This window comes from Mya arenaria, chromosome 17, assembly GCF_026914265.1.
Source record: "Mya arenaria isolate MELC-2E11 chromosome 17, ASM2691426v1".
NCBI classification, from domain to species: domain Eukaryota; kingdom Metazoa; phylum Mollusca; class Bivalvia; order Myida; family Myidae; genus Mya; species Mya arenaria.
Window position 1 is genome coordinate 50,729,773 of NC_069138.1, and position 16,265 is coordinate 50,746,037.

At 34.5% G+C, this 16,265-nt stretch overlaps 1 protein-coding gene across 1 annotated transcript in view; it reads left to right on the forward strand.

Annotated features, from left to right (window-relative positions):
• LOC128224149 (uncharacterized) overlaps positions 1-16,265 on the forward strand; it is a 70,472-nt gene that overhangs the window by 48,597 nt on the left and 5,610 nt on the right. Inside the window, exons 2-14 of the mRNA XM_052933857.1 lie at positions 8,383-8,775; positions 9,102-9,225; positions 9,325-10,483; positions 10,588-10,816; positions 10,942-11,922; positions 12,036-13,387; positions 13,551-13,739; positions 13,861-14,371; positions 14,601-14,717; positions 14,989-15,296; positions 15,417-15,524; positions 15,797-15,953; positions 16,058-16,241. Coding sequence (XP_052789817.1) covers positions 8,383-8,775; positions 9,102-9,225; positions 9,325-10,483; positions 10,588-10,816; positions 10,942-11,922; positions 12,036-13,387; positions 13,551-13,739; positions 13,861-14,371; positions 14,601-14,717; positions 14,989-15,296; positions 15,417-15,524; positions 15,797-15,953; positions 16,058-16,241 — 5,812 coding nt within the window. The remainder of the gene's footprint in view (positions 1-8,382; positions 8,776-9,101; positions 9,226-9,324; positions 10,484-10,587; positions 10,817-10,941; positions 11,923-12,035; positions 13,388-13,550; positions 13,740-13,860; positions 14,372-14,600; positions 14,718-14,988; positions 15,297-15,416; positions 15,525-15,796; positions 15,954-16,057; positions 16,242-16,265) is intronic.

Here is a 16,265-nt window from a genome sequence, read left to right on the forward strand (position 1 = left end):
TCTGATTTTTATAATAAGTTGATGATCGCCATGTATCATTGATAAAACATGTAAAAAAATAAATAATCTTGTTTATTTTCCAACGCTGTTTTGCATTTAAATTTGCTGACATACATTGTAATGCTCTCCAAAAACTTCTGATATGTGGTTTTAAAATGTGTGTTCATCCTTTATTCAGCTAGTGGATGGAATTCATTAAACTACTGTATTCAGTACACCATGCAGCTCTTCCAATTGTTTGAAAGCAATTATTTCACAGAATCTGATAATAGAGGGACCGGACTCAAGATTCTACATTGGAAGAAAAAGTGAAAATTGTCAAAATTTATCATCAAACTGTTATGTTTCAACAGTGTACAGTGCACTGAATCTTACTTATGTAATCATATAAGTCGAAATTAAATCACTTTGTCTACCATGTAAATCGAAGTAAATTTAGAAATAGCAATCATGTATTTATCTGTATATATGTTTATGTGACCTTTACATGCTTAAAGTAGATATGATAATACTAATAAACGGGAAAATCATTATGTGCTATTTTTTAAAGATTACTTGTCTCAGAGAGACAGTGATGAAATCTTTTAAACACATTAAATGATGTAATATCAGTCTCATAATAATTGGTATTGATTCGGCTAGGCTTGTTTTGAGGTAATATTGAATATCTTGTTTTTGGATCATCTGGTGTCCAAGTCCCTTTAATGTATGTCTGGGTGGGAATCAGCCACCGGGGTCAGCCATCGGGGCTGAGTAGGCGACAATGCTAGTGCATTGTCTATTATGGGTTTAATACCCATATTGAACACCCTTCCCCTGCGAAATGTGACCATGGTTCACCATGTTCATCCATGGTTATTTAACCATGGTTAAACCATGGTTATGACATGGTTTAACAAAATAACAAATGGACCACAGTCTACAACCATGGTTTTGACAGACCATGGTCAACCCAAGTTGAACCATGGTATATTAACCATGGTCAACCACAGTTGAACCATGGTCTATAAACCATTGCCATCCTAGGTTGAATCGTGGTCAGAAAAGAATGGTCAACCAAGGTTGAAACATGGTCAGAAAACCATGACTGACATATATTACTTGGTGATGCACGGATGACGGACATAGAGTGATCACAAAAGCTCACCTTCAGCACTTTGTGCTCAGGCAAGCTAAACAAATCAATAATCACAAACAGATAATGTAAAAACCATACCTGTTAATCTAATAATGGATAAACTCTTTTTTATTTCAGTTAAAGATTCTATGTATGTTGTCAGGTTACCAAACCAACTAGCACGTAGTGTAATAAAGTAGGCATAATTTAGGGTTTAAGGTATTAGACTGATAAATATTTCTATAAGCCATAAGACAATTACATCTAATTCAACTGCATTTTCAACAATGCAGTTTTTGTGCTGTTAGTTTCTTAAACTTCCCTCATGAAAAAGTATGGTCTGTCAATATCATCTGAATTTAGCTGAATTTTGCTGAAAATTTGTCTCTGAATACCATCTGAATCATTGCTGAATGTGTGCAGATAACCTGAAATTGCAAAAGCTGAATCAAGTCTGTAACACTAATTTAGAAAAAATCAGCGTTGTTATATGTTTCTGAATTATGTCCGACAACACTGCTCAGTTAAATTTCAGACTTTTATTCAGACTTTTATTTCTGAGTATTGGCTGAGCTGCTGAAAAATGGCTGAAAATGGAACAATCCAGACATAATTCAGACTGGTAAGACAATATTCAGAGGGTTGTTCAGACAAGTTTCTCAGACAGTATTCAGAGAAATATTCAGACATTGTTCAGGTGAGGTCCCCAGTAAAAAGTTTGGCAGTATACCACTGGAATTTCAGTGGTATATCAGCGGTGAATTTTGGTGGTCTTCCACTTAAGGTTTAAGGCTGGTACTCCACAATACCACTGGAATACCAGCCGTAAACTTTGCGAGGAATACCACCAAAATATATCCATGGTTTACCCCTGGAATAAAGTAGCTAAAAATACAAAATCATTCCAAAATTAAGAGCAGATATAGTAGGAAATTCATTAACATTTGTTGATTTATATGGAAAAATATTCAGTCAGGAAAATAATTGAGTCAAAACATAATTCTTAAAGTTCTAAAATATTTCCCTTTTAATATTGAGTGCTTAGCACAAGTCACAACACATTTTTTATAGCTCTATATGTTTGCGTTGGGCAAGATCTGTGACATTAATTAAAAACAATATCCATGTTACAACTTATTTACTTCGAGGTCAGTTAAAACAACAGATTTACAGAACAAAACATTACAAAACAAAAACATTTGAAAGATATTAAAAAAAAAATAAGTTATGCAATTGAACACACATAAATCTATAACACCACTTCACTAAATGTTTTATAATGGTTTAAAAATTTAAAATGAAACAATACCAATCATTACAAAATATGACATATTTATGGTTTTGTCAGCAAGTCCAGAGTCCATGTATAACAGTTTTCACTTTTTATGTATACTCCTTGCCGGGTGATGTAATCATTAAAGATGATTCTTCTTCTTTAGGGTTCTTTTGTAAGTTTCAAATTTATTTATCACTGCAACATGACAAACTTTTTAAGCATCTAGTTTAGGTTAACCTACCCTATACAGGAACTGTTTTTCACTTCTTCTTTAATTAAGATGGCATAACTTTTTTAACAGTTTCCAAAATGGCATCTGTATCAATGTTGATGCCGACAGCAACTCACATGGAAGTTGTAACACAGGGTTGATTCTATACTGCAGTGCGGTAATATGTTCCTCCTATGTCCTCATTTTCTTTCTCAAATGGCGGTTGTCTTACACAATAAGTAAGGTCCCAGTATATTGCTTTATTCAGTCCTTGACATTCACAATTAGTCTCTGAAGACTGCAGTCCGTTTCCGTTTACATTTGATGACAAAGATGATTCGACCATGACATTTTCTTAACTGTTGAGGCTTATGACTGAGACTTTGACATCCATCTTCCAACCTGAAAAATATTTCTAATATTGTTTTTTACTGCAAAAAAATGCCAATAACTTAAGGTGAGTTGGTTATTAAATCAGTGCGAATTTCAATGTCACAGGTATATTAATTAATGACCGCTTACTATATTTTTTTGAACCAAAAAGCTCATTTTTATTGAGTCTGATTTTTTTTAAAGATTCTCATTCCTGTCTGTCACCACCCACTCCAAAATGTTTTATTTGATGAATAATGGTAACTGCAAAAATAACCAAACTATACACAATAATCATGTTTAATTTTATTGAATTTGATTTTGTCATGGACAGTACATTCATAGGGTGTCACCTATGTGCATAGCAAATAAGTTCCACACATATGCCATATTTGTTTTTAAATCAGGATGAGAATCTTTCAATGTGCTTTAAAAAAACATCAACTTACTGAGGGATTTGGCAATTTATGGCTTAGAATGTTTTTCTCATTCTCTGTTTAATGAGATCTCCTTCACAGAAATCTAATTGATTCTTGTGTGGACGGACGATTTGTTTTTGCAAGCTCCTATAGGCTACAGGCTGGCTAAAATAGATGAAACAACACTTCAGTTTATTTGGCTGAACAGGTTAACAAAAATGTGAAAATAAAAGACAAACATGGCTCGTTAACTTAGCATCGAGTTTCTGAATAGACAAATTTATTAATTGGCAACACAGGATAAGTGATTTGAGATCATGAAAAATGTGATGTTATGGTAAAAATATTGAAAATAATAACTATCATAAACTATGAAAGATGACTGACAACTGTTCCTACTTCTAGATAAAAACTAGCTCAACAGAAGTTTCATTAACAATTACCTTAAGAAACATATATAATAGTTGTTAAAAAATATATAACAATGAAGAATTAGCTGTATGCTACTCAAAAACACTCGCTAAACTGTGTTTCCACACAAACGTATTTTGTACATTTGTCGCGAAAACATATAACAAAGAACTTATTTGCTCACAACTTTTAAATGTTATAATGTCGTTTTAAACAATAATATTAGTGTAAAAGATAGTTGTGAAAGTTATTTAATAACACCAATTACTTTGTTTTAACTTACCTAAAATCGAAGAAATAACACTTAATTTATTTGGCGCGTTGTCGAACACGGCTGAAGTTCGAAATTACCTCCGCCAGTGAAGAGCGTTCTCTAAAACGCGTAACCGTAAAAGAATAAGACTATTTTGTTATATATGTGAGGCAATCGATAACAAGTTGTCAAATTAATTGCAATATTTTCACATTCATAGAGATCGTTATCCTTTCAATTTTATTTTAATTTTATTTATAATTAATAAAGACGTAAGCGATCCGTAAGCGATACCGGAAGTGGGTGAGAAAAAAACATCAACACCGGACATCGGATTGTGTCATTTTCAATGATTGTAGAGTCGTTTTAAGTTTAGTGAACCTGTAAACAATATACCTTAAACCTGTTTGACAACTAATTAACCAGTGCTGGCAACGATGTTTTGTAAATTAAAGTATTTTAGCAAATAGGGCAATTCAGGATATCTCTATATATTGCGTCAACCATCAAATTCGGACAGCCACGAATTCAATTAGACCATCAGCATGTTTTTCCTGGATTAATTTAATACTGTACCCTCACTGGTCTTCAATTCTATTAGTTGAAGTGTTATTTTTTATAACACTGTCTAATAGTGAGATCAATACCAGCTCCCATTGTGATTATCTCTATCTTGGACGATCTGATAAAAAAGCAGGTAAGTGTAATAAAATTGGAAATGTTTAAGTTATATTTTATCCTGTATTTAATTGGCAATACAAGTTTTAATTATAATGTATACAAGGTTACATTTAAGCCCATCATGGTCAACTGCCAAACAATTGGTCTGTTACCTTGACCATGTTCACTTAAAATAGACCATGGTTTATAACTGTCTTATATTAGACCATGGTCTATCATGGCTGACTAAACTTGGTTTATTTATTGTGATCTTGGTCATCATTGTTCAAGACCATGGTTACCTAGTAGAACCTGGTTAGACCATGGTTGATCATTGTGGACCATGGTTTATATATTGTGGTCTTGGTCAACCATGGTCAATCATGGTTCAAGACCATGGTTACCTAGTAGAACCTGGTTTGACTATGTAGAACCAATGATTGACCATGGTTGACCATGGATGAACATGGTGAACCATGGTCACATTTCGCAGGGGTTATCCATACTGTTTTACTAACCCTTTAACATTCAGTATAAAACATTGTGGACACAGGGTATAGATTACAAAAGTATTACATTAGTATTAAATGGGTTGTGTCACTTGTGTGTGTGTCTATGGGGGGAAGATTTTTGTTAAGCAAAAAAAAAAATGTAGTCATTAATGGTATTTTTCCTAGACAATAAAATAATTATAGATAATTATTAAAGCTGCACTCTCACACATTGAACGTTTTGACAACTTCTTTAATTTTTGTCATGGAACCTGAAAGTGCATTCAAACCATTCATATAAGACTGCTGACAAAAAAATAGTCACAGATTTTTTCTTTATAAGTTAAAATTTTATGTTTCAGGCATTTTTCTTGAACCGTAAGAAACGGTTTATAGAGATAAAAGATAAGTTTTCTGACTGAAATTTAAAAATCTGCTATCATATATTTTGACAGCAGTCTTTAACCACTGGTTTCAAGATACCAATAATGGGTAATTCGAAGACAAAAAATAAAAAATCTGTTAAAACGGCAAAACTGTGAGAGTGCAGCTTTAAAATGTTAAGTGGCAGTGAAGGGGAGTGGGGTTTGGGGTATGTTATCCATTATTTAAACGAAATTATATATCACTTGGTAGTTCTTAAATGAAATTTTAAAGTCTTAAATGAAAGTGATCATGTAGACAATAAATAAACTGGAAGATCACTGATGGCTATAACGGCTGTATATCGACGATGCCGACGGTTACAAACAACTAATTATTAAAATCTGATTTTTTTTATATTAAAAACACAGGTTAACTTAATATTATTGACTCAATATAAATATGTAAAACAACTTCACTTCCTTAACAACATCCTACCGCTGGAAATTGAAATGGCTTTTGTCGGTGTTTTTTTTCGTTAAATAGCATTCCTGATTTTTGCTGGGTTTTTCTCCCGTAAAATATGCATTAAATTAATAGATTTTTTAAATGAAAGAAATGACTCTAGAATAGTCATTCAAATTAGTATTTACATTAAAGTAATGTATAAAATCTCAAAAACATAAAGCTTGAATTGATTTCTTTTTTTGCTAAAATGTAGGAATTTTATCCCGCAGGAGAAAAACCCCGTACTAAAAAGCGGTTTTTTTTTTGTTTCGCGTTATTTCACTTCCGGTGTCGAAGCATAATGTTTCTTTTGATATAAGATGTTGTTTTGAGCTAAAATAATTTGAATCGTGTATTATTGAAACCCCGCGGGATTTTTCCCCAGCTCTTGAAAAACGGGAGAAAAATCCCGCGGGAGTGTGAAAAACCCCGTGTTTTTCTGCAAAAACCCCGCTGGGGCCCGAAGTTGGTGGGTCAATTAGACAAACTTCCAAAAACATTTCGCAAACAAAAAACACCAAAATCACACCTTAATGAGCCCTTCTAACTAAATTATAGGTCAGTATTCGATTACACCGTATTTAAAGGGTACTTGAGTTTGCGAAATCTAGGATTTGCAAACACAAATTGGAGTTAAAGCTCAAGCATAATGACGTCTATTTTGTTTTCTGCCTTATTTTCGTGTTATTATTGAATGCTATGAAACCAAACTTTGATTGTATCGTTCCAAATCTTTACGTTTATTATATTATAAATAGATCAATGGTTACTCAAATATCCGTTTTATGCGTTTATTTCGATGAATCGTTGTTCGTTACATGATATCTTCCGCATTTCATGGTCTTATTTGCTCAATACATTTAAACTGTCTTTAATCATTCAACCGATTGGGTAAAGAGTTCAGTGAACGTCAATTAAGAAATGATCACCCTGATATTTAAAGAAGTACACGTTGTTACACAATTGGATTCATAATAAACAAAGAAAGAATGGTTCCTCTGATTATTCATTCCTCTATAAACAAATAGTATTTGACCTTTTTTACTTTAATATCTATGTGAAAAACTACAAAAAAACAAGTCCATATGTTGAAGGTTTAAACATAAACTCCATTTAATGGCACATGGTAAACGCTAATGACATAGAACTCAAAAACAATTACAAACCAGAGACATGGAACAACGGCACAAAACCCCATAAACAACACACAATATAATATATAAAACTAGGGATGTTTATCAAGGATTGTTAGGTACCGCCTTGGAACGATCAGTAAAATGTAAATTTAAACATCGTTTTGTACAATATAATTTTGCAATTGATAAATGCTCAAAAGAAACGAGTTATTTTAATGCATTATTATGTTTCACTCCTTCGACTTAAATCATCAAAACTAAACAAAAACATATGTTTTTTGTACAGATTAAATTATAGGTAATTTTAACTCGGTCATTTGTGGCCACGTAGTTTTTAGTTGAACACTCCATTTATAAAGGCTAATATCGGTAAATAAATCGTATATTTTGTTTGTCATTGACCGTTGAAATGTAAAAAGTTAAAGATGCACCCTTACTCCCAAATAAGATTTATCATAATTAATAATATTGTTTAAATATTACAAACAGGATAAATAAATGTCGAAAACAATGGTTCATATAAAGGATACCGAGTTTCATTTGAAAGAAATGAGCTGAAAACACGGTATTTCTACCTTACGAGACCATAGTAGATCACAGTAAATATTTAAGCATTCACCAATCATTTAATATTTTGCGGTTTCTGTTATTAAATACACGGCTACACTCTTATTATCAGTAATTAATAGTTTCCATAAATGCATTATGTAGTAAGTAGTGAAAGGTTTATTAGTCAAAATTGATGTTTGTTATACATGTGTATGTAATGAATTTGAATAAGAGTGTCACTTTAAGTGTAATAACTTATTACAATTAATACGTTTTTGCTGTGCAACAATCAAATGTAAATCTTTATTGTCCCCATTTAACAAATAACAACAGGTATGCAGTGTTTCGAGAGTATTACAAGTGCTTCAAATAATACAAAATGGATGTTTTTTCTCCATTGCTTTAATAATTGTATGCTTTGCCAATGGTAATCATATGCGTTTTAAACAAATTCTGAGCTAAGCGCATTCTCTTACAACTACACTGTGCTATTTTAAAACGAACTACTTTTATCTTAGAACCTTATTTTTGATAATCTAAAAATATTCAATGGCTTGAGTTAAACATTGAGTCTGACATATGTGTATCAGTATTATAGTTAATAACATTTTTTTTAGATATGTGTTCATGGAACAACCATTACTGTTGGCCTGGCAGCTGCTTTCCATACAATCATGCCAATGATTGCTCTTGCGCCCCAGGGTTTAGCAAGATTTCAAAAACCGGGGAAACTTCGTGTCAACCGACTATAAAACCATCAATCTTAACATGTAATACTGTGGTTATTGGACCAAATGGTGAAAAGAAAAGAGCAATGTCATCAAGCAATTTATCCGCGTGTCAGTATTTACAAGATATGTATGGGAATTATCAGCCGACGACAATGCAGTTTGATTTGCTTGCTGAATACACAATTGACATTTCCAGCTTTTCGCGTCCTTTATTTATTTCTGAACAAAACTTTGGAATAACAGACTCAACAGTATATATACAACGCCAATCCATATCAGGTATGTACCTAGTAAAGTACATACATAATTATTTTCCCGATTATTATCGTTTGTAAAATCACCTCAAAATATAAAGTACATTGCCGTGTATATATGAAATGTATGCTAATCATACTATTTTGCTTAGACAATTTAAGTGTTAACACGTTCAAAGTATGATACATGTACAAACAGCGTGGTCAATTAAAGAGGTTTGTTTGCTCCGCACACTGGATTTCTGTATATCAGTTCAAAAATTGAACATGAAGAACAAATATATCTTGGATATTGTGTTGATATATTGAACAACATACTTTGTTTTTAAAATGTGACTGTATTTATGACAGGTTCAATCACAACGTTATCAACAAACAGGCGATTAACAGATGTAAATTCAAGCCAGTCTGTTAAGAACACGCATCAGGATTCACATAATCTTACGACTACATACATTCTCGGAAATGGCCAGGCGTAAGTCAATTATTGTTGAATATTAGTTTTATTAACATTAAAACATTTTTTAAATGTCAAAACTACCAAAATATACCATTGCTATATATGTATTTATAGGTTGTGTTTGGAATACGAAGCAAAAGGTGGTGGTTACTTGAAAGCCAAAGATAAGACAACCCAAACTATTTTTAGCGCTAAGCCTTACCACAAAACTGTAGAACAACGAACAATCTGCTATCGATATGACAGCCAACCACCCGAACACTGTTCAAAACTATCGTCATGTAGCTGCGATCCTCTTCAACTAGGCAAACGGATAACGCAATCAAATTTCCATCACGTTGAGTTTGGCGGTTGGGTGGATCCCGTTCCTCCAGAGGGTGGCTCGCGCACAGCTTCATCCATTGAGAGCTACGAAATTCAGGTAAATGAGGTTTTGCCATCGAAAGGGACATTAAAGGTAGAGTACACATCAATAATTGAAAGTTCAAAGGTAAACCACACAGTCACAAACATGGATTTACATCTAACCTCAGACACACCCAAGCTCTATTGTTTAACACTGGAGGTTAAGGATGTTGCAGACAATGTTCGACAGTGTCGCCGTTTTGTTCTATACGATAACACTTCGTCTATTCAAATCTGGAATGAAAAGCCTTTCAGATTTACATCAGCTTCACCTTCTACCGATTACACATGGCAAACCCATCACAATGATGTCTGCTTAAGCTGGCAAGATTACTTTTACAACGATTTCTACATACACAATGAACTTTTGAATCCTATTGAGCCCGACCCTCACGGTCTCATTACCGGCTCATATGAGCAAACAACTGGGGAGATACCTGTATCTGGAACATCGAATGTGTATGGTATTATTGCATACCATATATCGTGGAGCCTGAATCACGGTACATTCTCTGTAGAAAAACCCGTCCCTTCATTCAAGAATCAATCATTTTGCAAGGATTTGAATGTTAAAGATGGAGAAACATACACACTGAACGTAAAGGCAACTGATATAGCTGGAAATACCCTAAGCGATAACCGAACTGTTTTTATTGATGGCTCTGCGCCACACCTCAGCAACTTTTGGCTTGAGAAAGATGGATACGAAATGCTGTATGTACATAATAGCACGGATCTTTCAAAAATGAAAATGACCTTTGATGCACTTGATCCAGAAAGTGGCTTATCTAAAATACAGTGGACGTTTGGAATAAACGACACAAAGAGCGAGCTCCTGAGTGAGCACCTTGCTGTTAGGATGATTAATGTATGTATATGTTTCTATTAGTAATCAGTTATCTACCTAGTCGTTTGTTTCTTTATTTGCGTATAACAAAGAAGATTATAAACTCACTATTTCTCTTATTTAAGGATTCATGCACAACCACACAGTGCTACTGCCCGGATATTGGTGAATGTGCATTCTTCAACTACACAATACCACTCAACAAACTAAATGTTAAGGATATGCACATTGGCAATCACAATAGAAACTATTATTTTACCATAAAAGTAACAAACATGGCTGGGCTTTCAACAACGGAACATATTGACGTGCTTGTTGATGATTCGCCACCTTCAGAAGGTGTTGTTTTCGAAGGTTAGTAAATAACACACTTGATATAATAAACACGGTGTGTTTGTATTTTTCAAAAATTAAATCAAATCATGCAAAATATGTCTTTATATTTTTACTATGGCAATACAATTTTATTTCTTTATCAGGTCCAGAAGATTCCCCTGACATTGACTACACAAGTGATGATTCCATTCTCGTGCACTGGCATGGTTTTATAGACCACGAAAGCGGCATCAAGCTGTACAGGGTCGGTTTGTCCGACCGATGTCTAAGTTCAAAAGACCTATACAACTTTACAGAAGTACCAAGTATATCGATTCTTATGGAGCGTCCTTTCTCCGAGGAATCGGTCCGAATCCCAACGACCTTTACCGGAAAGCGATTTCTGACCGTTATTGCACTTAATAATGCCATGGAACCTTCGAAGCCTGTGTGTTCAGATGGCATTACGCGTGATCTTTCACCGTCAGAATTTAGAAATATGACTTTACAGCATGGCCAATTATCAGAAAGCCTAATATGTTTGCATGGAGAAGTATATTTAATGCAGACAAACATGCAAAGAGCAAAGCTTCATAATACGTCCGTTTGCCGAAGTATTTGTGCTGCTGATCTTGAGTCACACAAAGTTACCGAAATCTTTCAGATAGATGAAATAAAAGAGAAGGATGAAGATATTTCTTCCTTTCTTTGCGAGCACTTGCCCTTGTACACAAACGATACAATCATCTATCTTCCCAATGATAACATCTTTATCACTTGGGATATTGAGGAAGACGGAAGTCAAATTCAAGATTTCTTTGTTGGATTAGGATTTAATCCTACTGAAATAGAGAGTCCGTCCATTGTAGCGTATCAGTCCACACACAAAAAAAACTATTTCAGACGAAAACATGAGGGAATAGGGTCTGACGAATTATTCTTCATTTTCGTGAAAGTAATCAATAAAGCTGGTTTAGAGAGAATATCAACAATAGGCCCTGTACTCATTGATCAAACACCGCCTTTGAATAGAACCCTTCCTCAAGTTATCGTTGAATCTGAGCACATTGTATTTGGATGGGATAGCAGCACATTCTATGACGAAGAGCAGACTGCACAAATCGATCAAATATATTTCCAGATCGGTAGGTAAACTTTTTAACTTACTTTTGTATTGATCATTGATGTGTGCAATTCAGCATCGTATTTGGCTGCATTTGTGTTTGATATAAATTGTAGCTATATTTCTACTTAACAGCACATAACGGTATTGCTGCAACACTGTTTCTGGAATGGCGTCTAGACTCATCTGCCCCGTGCCCTTCGTACTCTGGTGGGTGTTTTCGATATCCCTTACGCCGATTACAGTTACAAGATACGGACAATTACCTTGAGTTTTACATTAACATGCATGTGTACAACAATGCCGGACATTATCTATCCGTCGCAAGTCAACCCTTTCAGCTCCCATCAAGATATCCTCCCGGACAAACTGTTATATTTGATATAGATCCCGCAGTGAATAACAGTATTATGGACGTTGACGTTCATTTTACGAAGGAAGTGCTTTGTGCGAGTTGGAAAAGTTCCTTACACCATGAGAATTTAGCATTGGAACTAGGAGTAGGATTATCAAATACTACTGATGACGTAGTGAAGTTTCAATATATAAGCAATATCAACACGTATTGCATAAACTCCACCTTTATCCGACCAAATATTAAATATGTTTTCTTGTTAAGGACATCCGGCACCGGAGGAGTCTCGGTTTCTTTTTCTGATGGCATAATGGTTTTAGACGAAATCGAAACAACACATTCACTGTCCGTAAATATTGGGTATGACTGCCTGAATCAAGTAGGTAATACATACGATGTTACCTCAGCAAACAACTCTGCGCGTATGACAATTAAAGAATCACTGCACGTTGGCCAACGTTACATTATCAACACTCCATACAAAGTCATTGTAAGTTCAGACGATGGAATTGTCTCAACAGAGGGCAATGACACTTTCATTAGACCGTTTGTGAACAGACCGGCATTGGTAATAAAAGTTGTACATTCAGCTTTTGTGCGTGACGTTTTCGGGTTGCAGCTTATATTATGCCCAGTTCAGAACGTTCTGCTTCAGACTGAGCGACTTGTCGTTACCTGGAAGTTTGTCGATTCAAAACTTGCTTCTCTTTATAAAAACGTTGAACTAGCATTTAGTGTTGGCGTCAGTGAAAGGAATTCAATCGCAGGACGTAACAGGACATTTGTTGTACCTTACCAACCGCCTATCGATAACAACTATTCTATTTTAGAAGAATATTACTTTCTTACTAACCAGAAGTATGTTGCTGAAGTACGGATTTGTTCAAAACTGGAATGCATGAAACCGGTACAATCGAGTGAATTCTCTATTGAACGACTTAATCCAGTTTTGCAGATAACCGAAGCATCTTTATTGATTGGAGACATGTGTATCCGTGTCAAATTGCAATGGTCCATTGAGGACAAGGATATTGATATAGTATTTTATCAATGGACATTAGCTCAGGACGTAGAGGGTCAAAAAACACTTCTCTCTTGGAAATCTATTCCTGATGACTCTCTCGGTATAACGGTAAAATATGGTTTGGTTATATTCATAAACAGTTAGGAAACTGTCGTTGTATATTCTTAAACGCTAGTATGAATAGTCACACGTTTGGAGCACAACCTACATTAACATGACTTTATCGTCAACTTGTAAACACTTGCTTATATTTATCGTTTTTCAATCTTAGGTTGAAGACTGTGTTGTACTGCCCGTCCATGGACATATTTCTTCATATGCTTGTATAAAAGCATACTCCGTCAGCGGACAATTAATAAGAAGCTGCAAAAAGCTAGCAATGTTAGACTTTGGAACTTACGACGCAAATGCTGTTTACGACTTTGATACCAGATCGGAATCTTGGACGCAAATTCAATCGGTAAAGTCATTAATTTCTGAATGTCTAATAAGCCTGTTATAATGTAGCATCGTTCAAACAAATTACAGATAAATCAATATTTTTTTATGTTTATTATAATTATTTCCTCTCTCTTTATCAGATAATTCACAGTTCGAATGTTGGAGACATGTATACTTTCCTACATGACAACGAACTTGACTTCGGAACTAGTAATTTAAGGCCAGCCGCAGCAGTTATGCACGCGAATGAACGTAATGTTTCATGGTATTTGATGACCTCACGACATGTACCCTATGATTGCGACACAGATGTATCATGTTTAAAAGAAATGGTCACATCGGATGGGTTTGCTATTTTCGAAGAAACCGATGTGTTCCTTCACGCAACATTCTATTTGTGTGTTTCCTCGAACACGACAGTTGTTGAAAGAGAGAGGTATACCGAATCACTTGACGAAATAAAGTCTTGCAGTGACGGATTTATTTTAGACAACACTGCCCCCATTCCTGGGAAAATTGATATTCAAAACGTAAATGGGTATATAACTGACATTGAACATGCTGTTATCACATGGGACACTTTTTATAAAGAAGAAGGCGCTTCACTTCTTGGATATCCAGATGACATGCAACATTACTCTATCGGTGTTGGTACGCACAGTATCGTTAGAGTGCATTTAAATAATAAGTTTGCAAAACCATTTTTAGTTAAAACGCTAAAATATACAATGTGTCAGCAACGTTACATGTTCATTTACGTAAGCTACTTGATATAATTGAAGAAAGATTTATTGATATTACGATAAATTGTTTATTGGTCCATGTGTCCTAATTGATGGATATTATATATAACTAATAACCCTTTAATTGTTTTGTACAGGCTACAGTCCAAACCGAGACGATATTATTTCGTTTCGTAACAAAGGACGAGAAACGGCTGTCATGTTATCTCTAGCTGGCATCGCTGATGGGACTTCTGTTTATTTTACTGTACACGGTAATATAAAATACTCAAATTTCATTCTATTTAATAGTGTAACGAAAACGATAGATTGTTTTTCGATCATTGATTAAACAGCCCAATATTCTTTTATGCAAGCAAGTTATTACTTCTTTGTATTGAGCAGGTGGACTGACCGTAGCAAGAAGGAACTAATGAAACAAACAGAGCACATACAAACCTTTCGAGCTTGTATTATTGAAATTCAAAAGCAGAACGTTGACGTTAAGAGTAAATATCAAAATACTCATTGCTAGCTTTATTGCAGGTTCTGACTATTTTGGACTTTCGTCAGAGGTTGTTTCCACGGCGTTGGTTACTGACACATCACCTCCAACAGAGGGAAAAATTCACATTGAACAAAAACTTGCATACTATAGCAGTGACACAATTAGCATACGACTTGTTGGTTTTCATGATGATCACAGTGGAATTAGTTATTTCAATGTCGGAATCGGATCAAGCAATACAATGGTGGATACCTTATCAATGACAAAGTATTATTCAGATACTGTGAACATAGATCTTCATGATTCAAATATTCTAGAAGGCCATCAATACTTCATTTTGGTGCAGGTAAGCTCTTGGAAAGCAAAGAAATGTAAAAGAATCGATTTAATTAAACTTGTAAATGAAATACCGGGTAAGACAATGTATTCATGTGACAATATTACTATGGTTACTGATTTTTTACAGGCAATCAACAGGGCAGATATTCCGAGTGCAATCGTGTCAAAACAATTTATCTTAGATAGAACACCACCTATAGGAGGACACGTTTTGGATGGAAACTGGGAAAGCAAGGTTAATTGTTTGCGATATTTTATTACAACCAATTATTGCTTTAGATAATGTGGTTTTATTCGATAAGACGTGTCCTAATCTGCATCAATGCATGTTTTATCGAAATATATACATATCTATGTATTGTGAAGAATGTCAGTATGACATAAAAGGAATGCAATTGAATACGGCTGGAACGCATGTATGCTTTCAAACAGTAGCATTATTATAGCCTGCGTGTATAAGTATACACACAATGACTTATACCTAATATGGAGCGTTTTGTATTTCAGGTAGATCTTGACTATCAATCAGACATATACACGATCCATGCAAACTGGAAGGATTTCTCAGACATTGAAAGCGACATAGACTATTTCAATGTAGGACTTGGAACAGACCATTACGCTACAGACGTTCAAGAGTTAACAAACGTTGGGTTGAAACAAGGTATATTTAAACGTATCGTCATAGTTGTATGTGTATTTTAGCAGTTTTATGTATTTTGATGAGTATGCATGTTATCGATATGTTTGTATGCATTTGGTTTTTAGATGTTTTATGGAATGGTCCATTTATTCCGGGAGAGAAATATTATACAACAGTAGAAAGCTGTAATAAAGCTGGCCTTTGTACACAAAGATCTTCAGATGGAATAATACTGGACAATTCCCCACCAATTATGGGTCGTGTTCAAGCCGGGTCTGGTATCCATCACAGCAGATATTTACCATTAAAGTCAGTATAAAATCAAAATGTTTA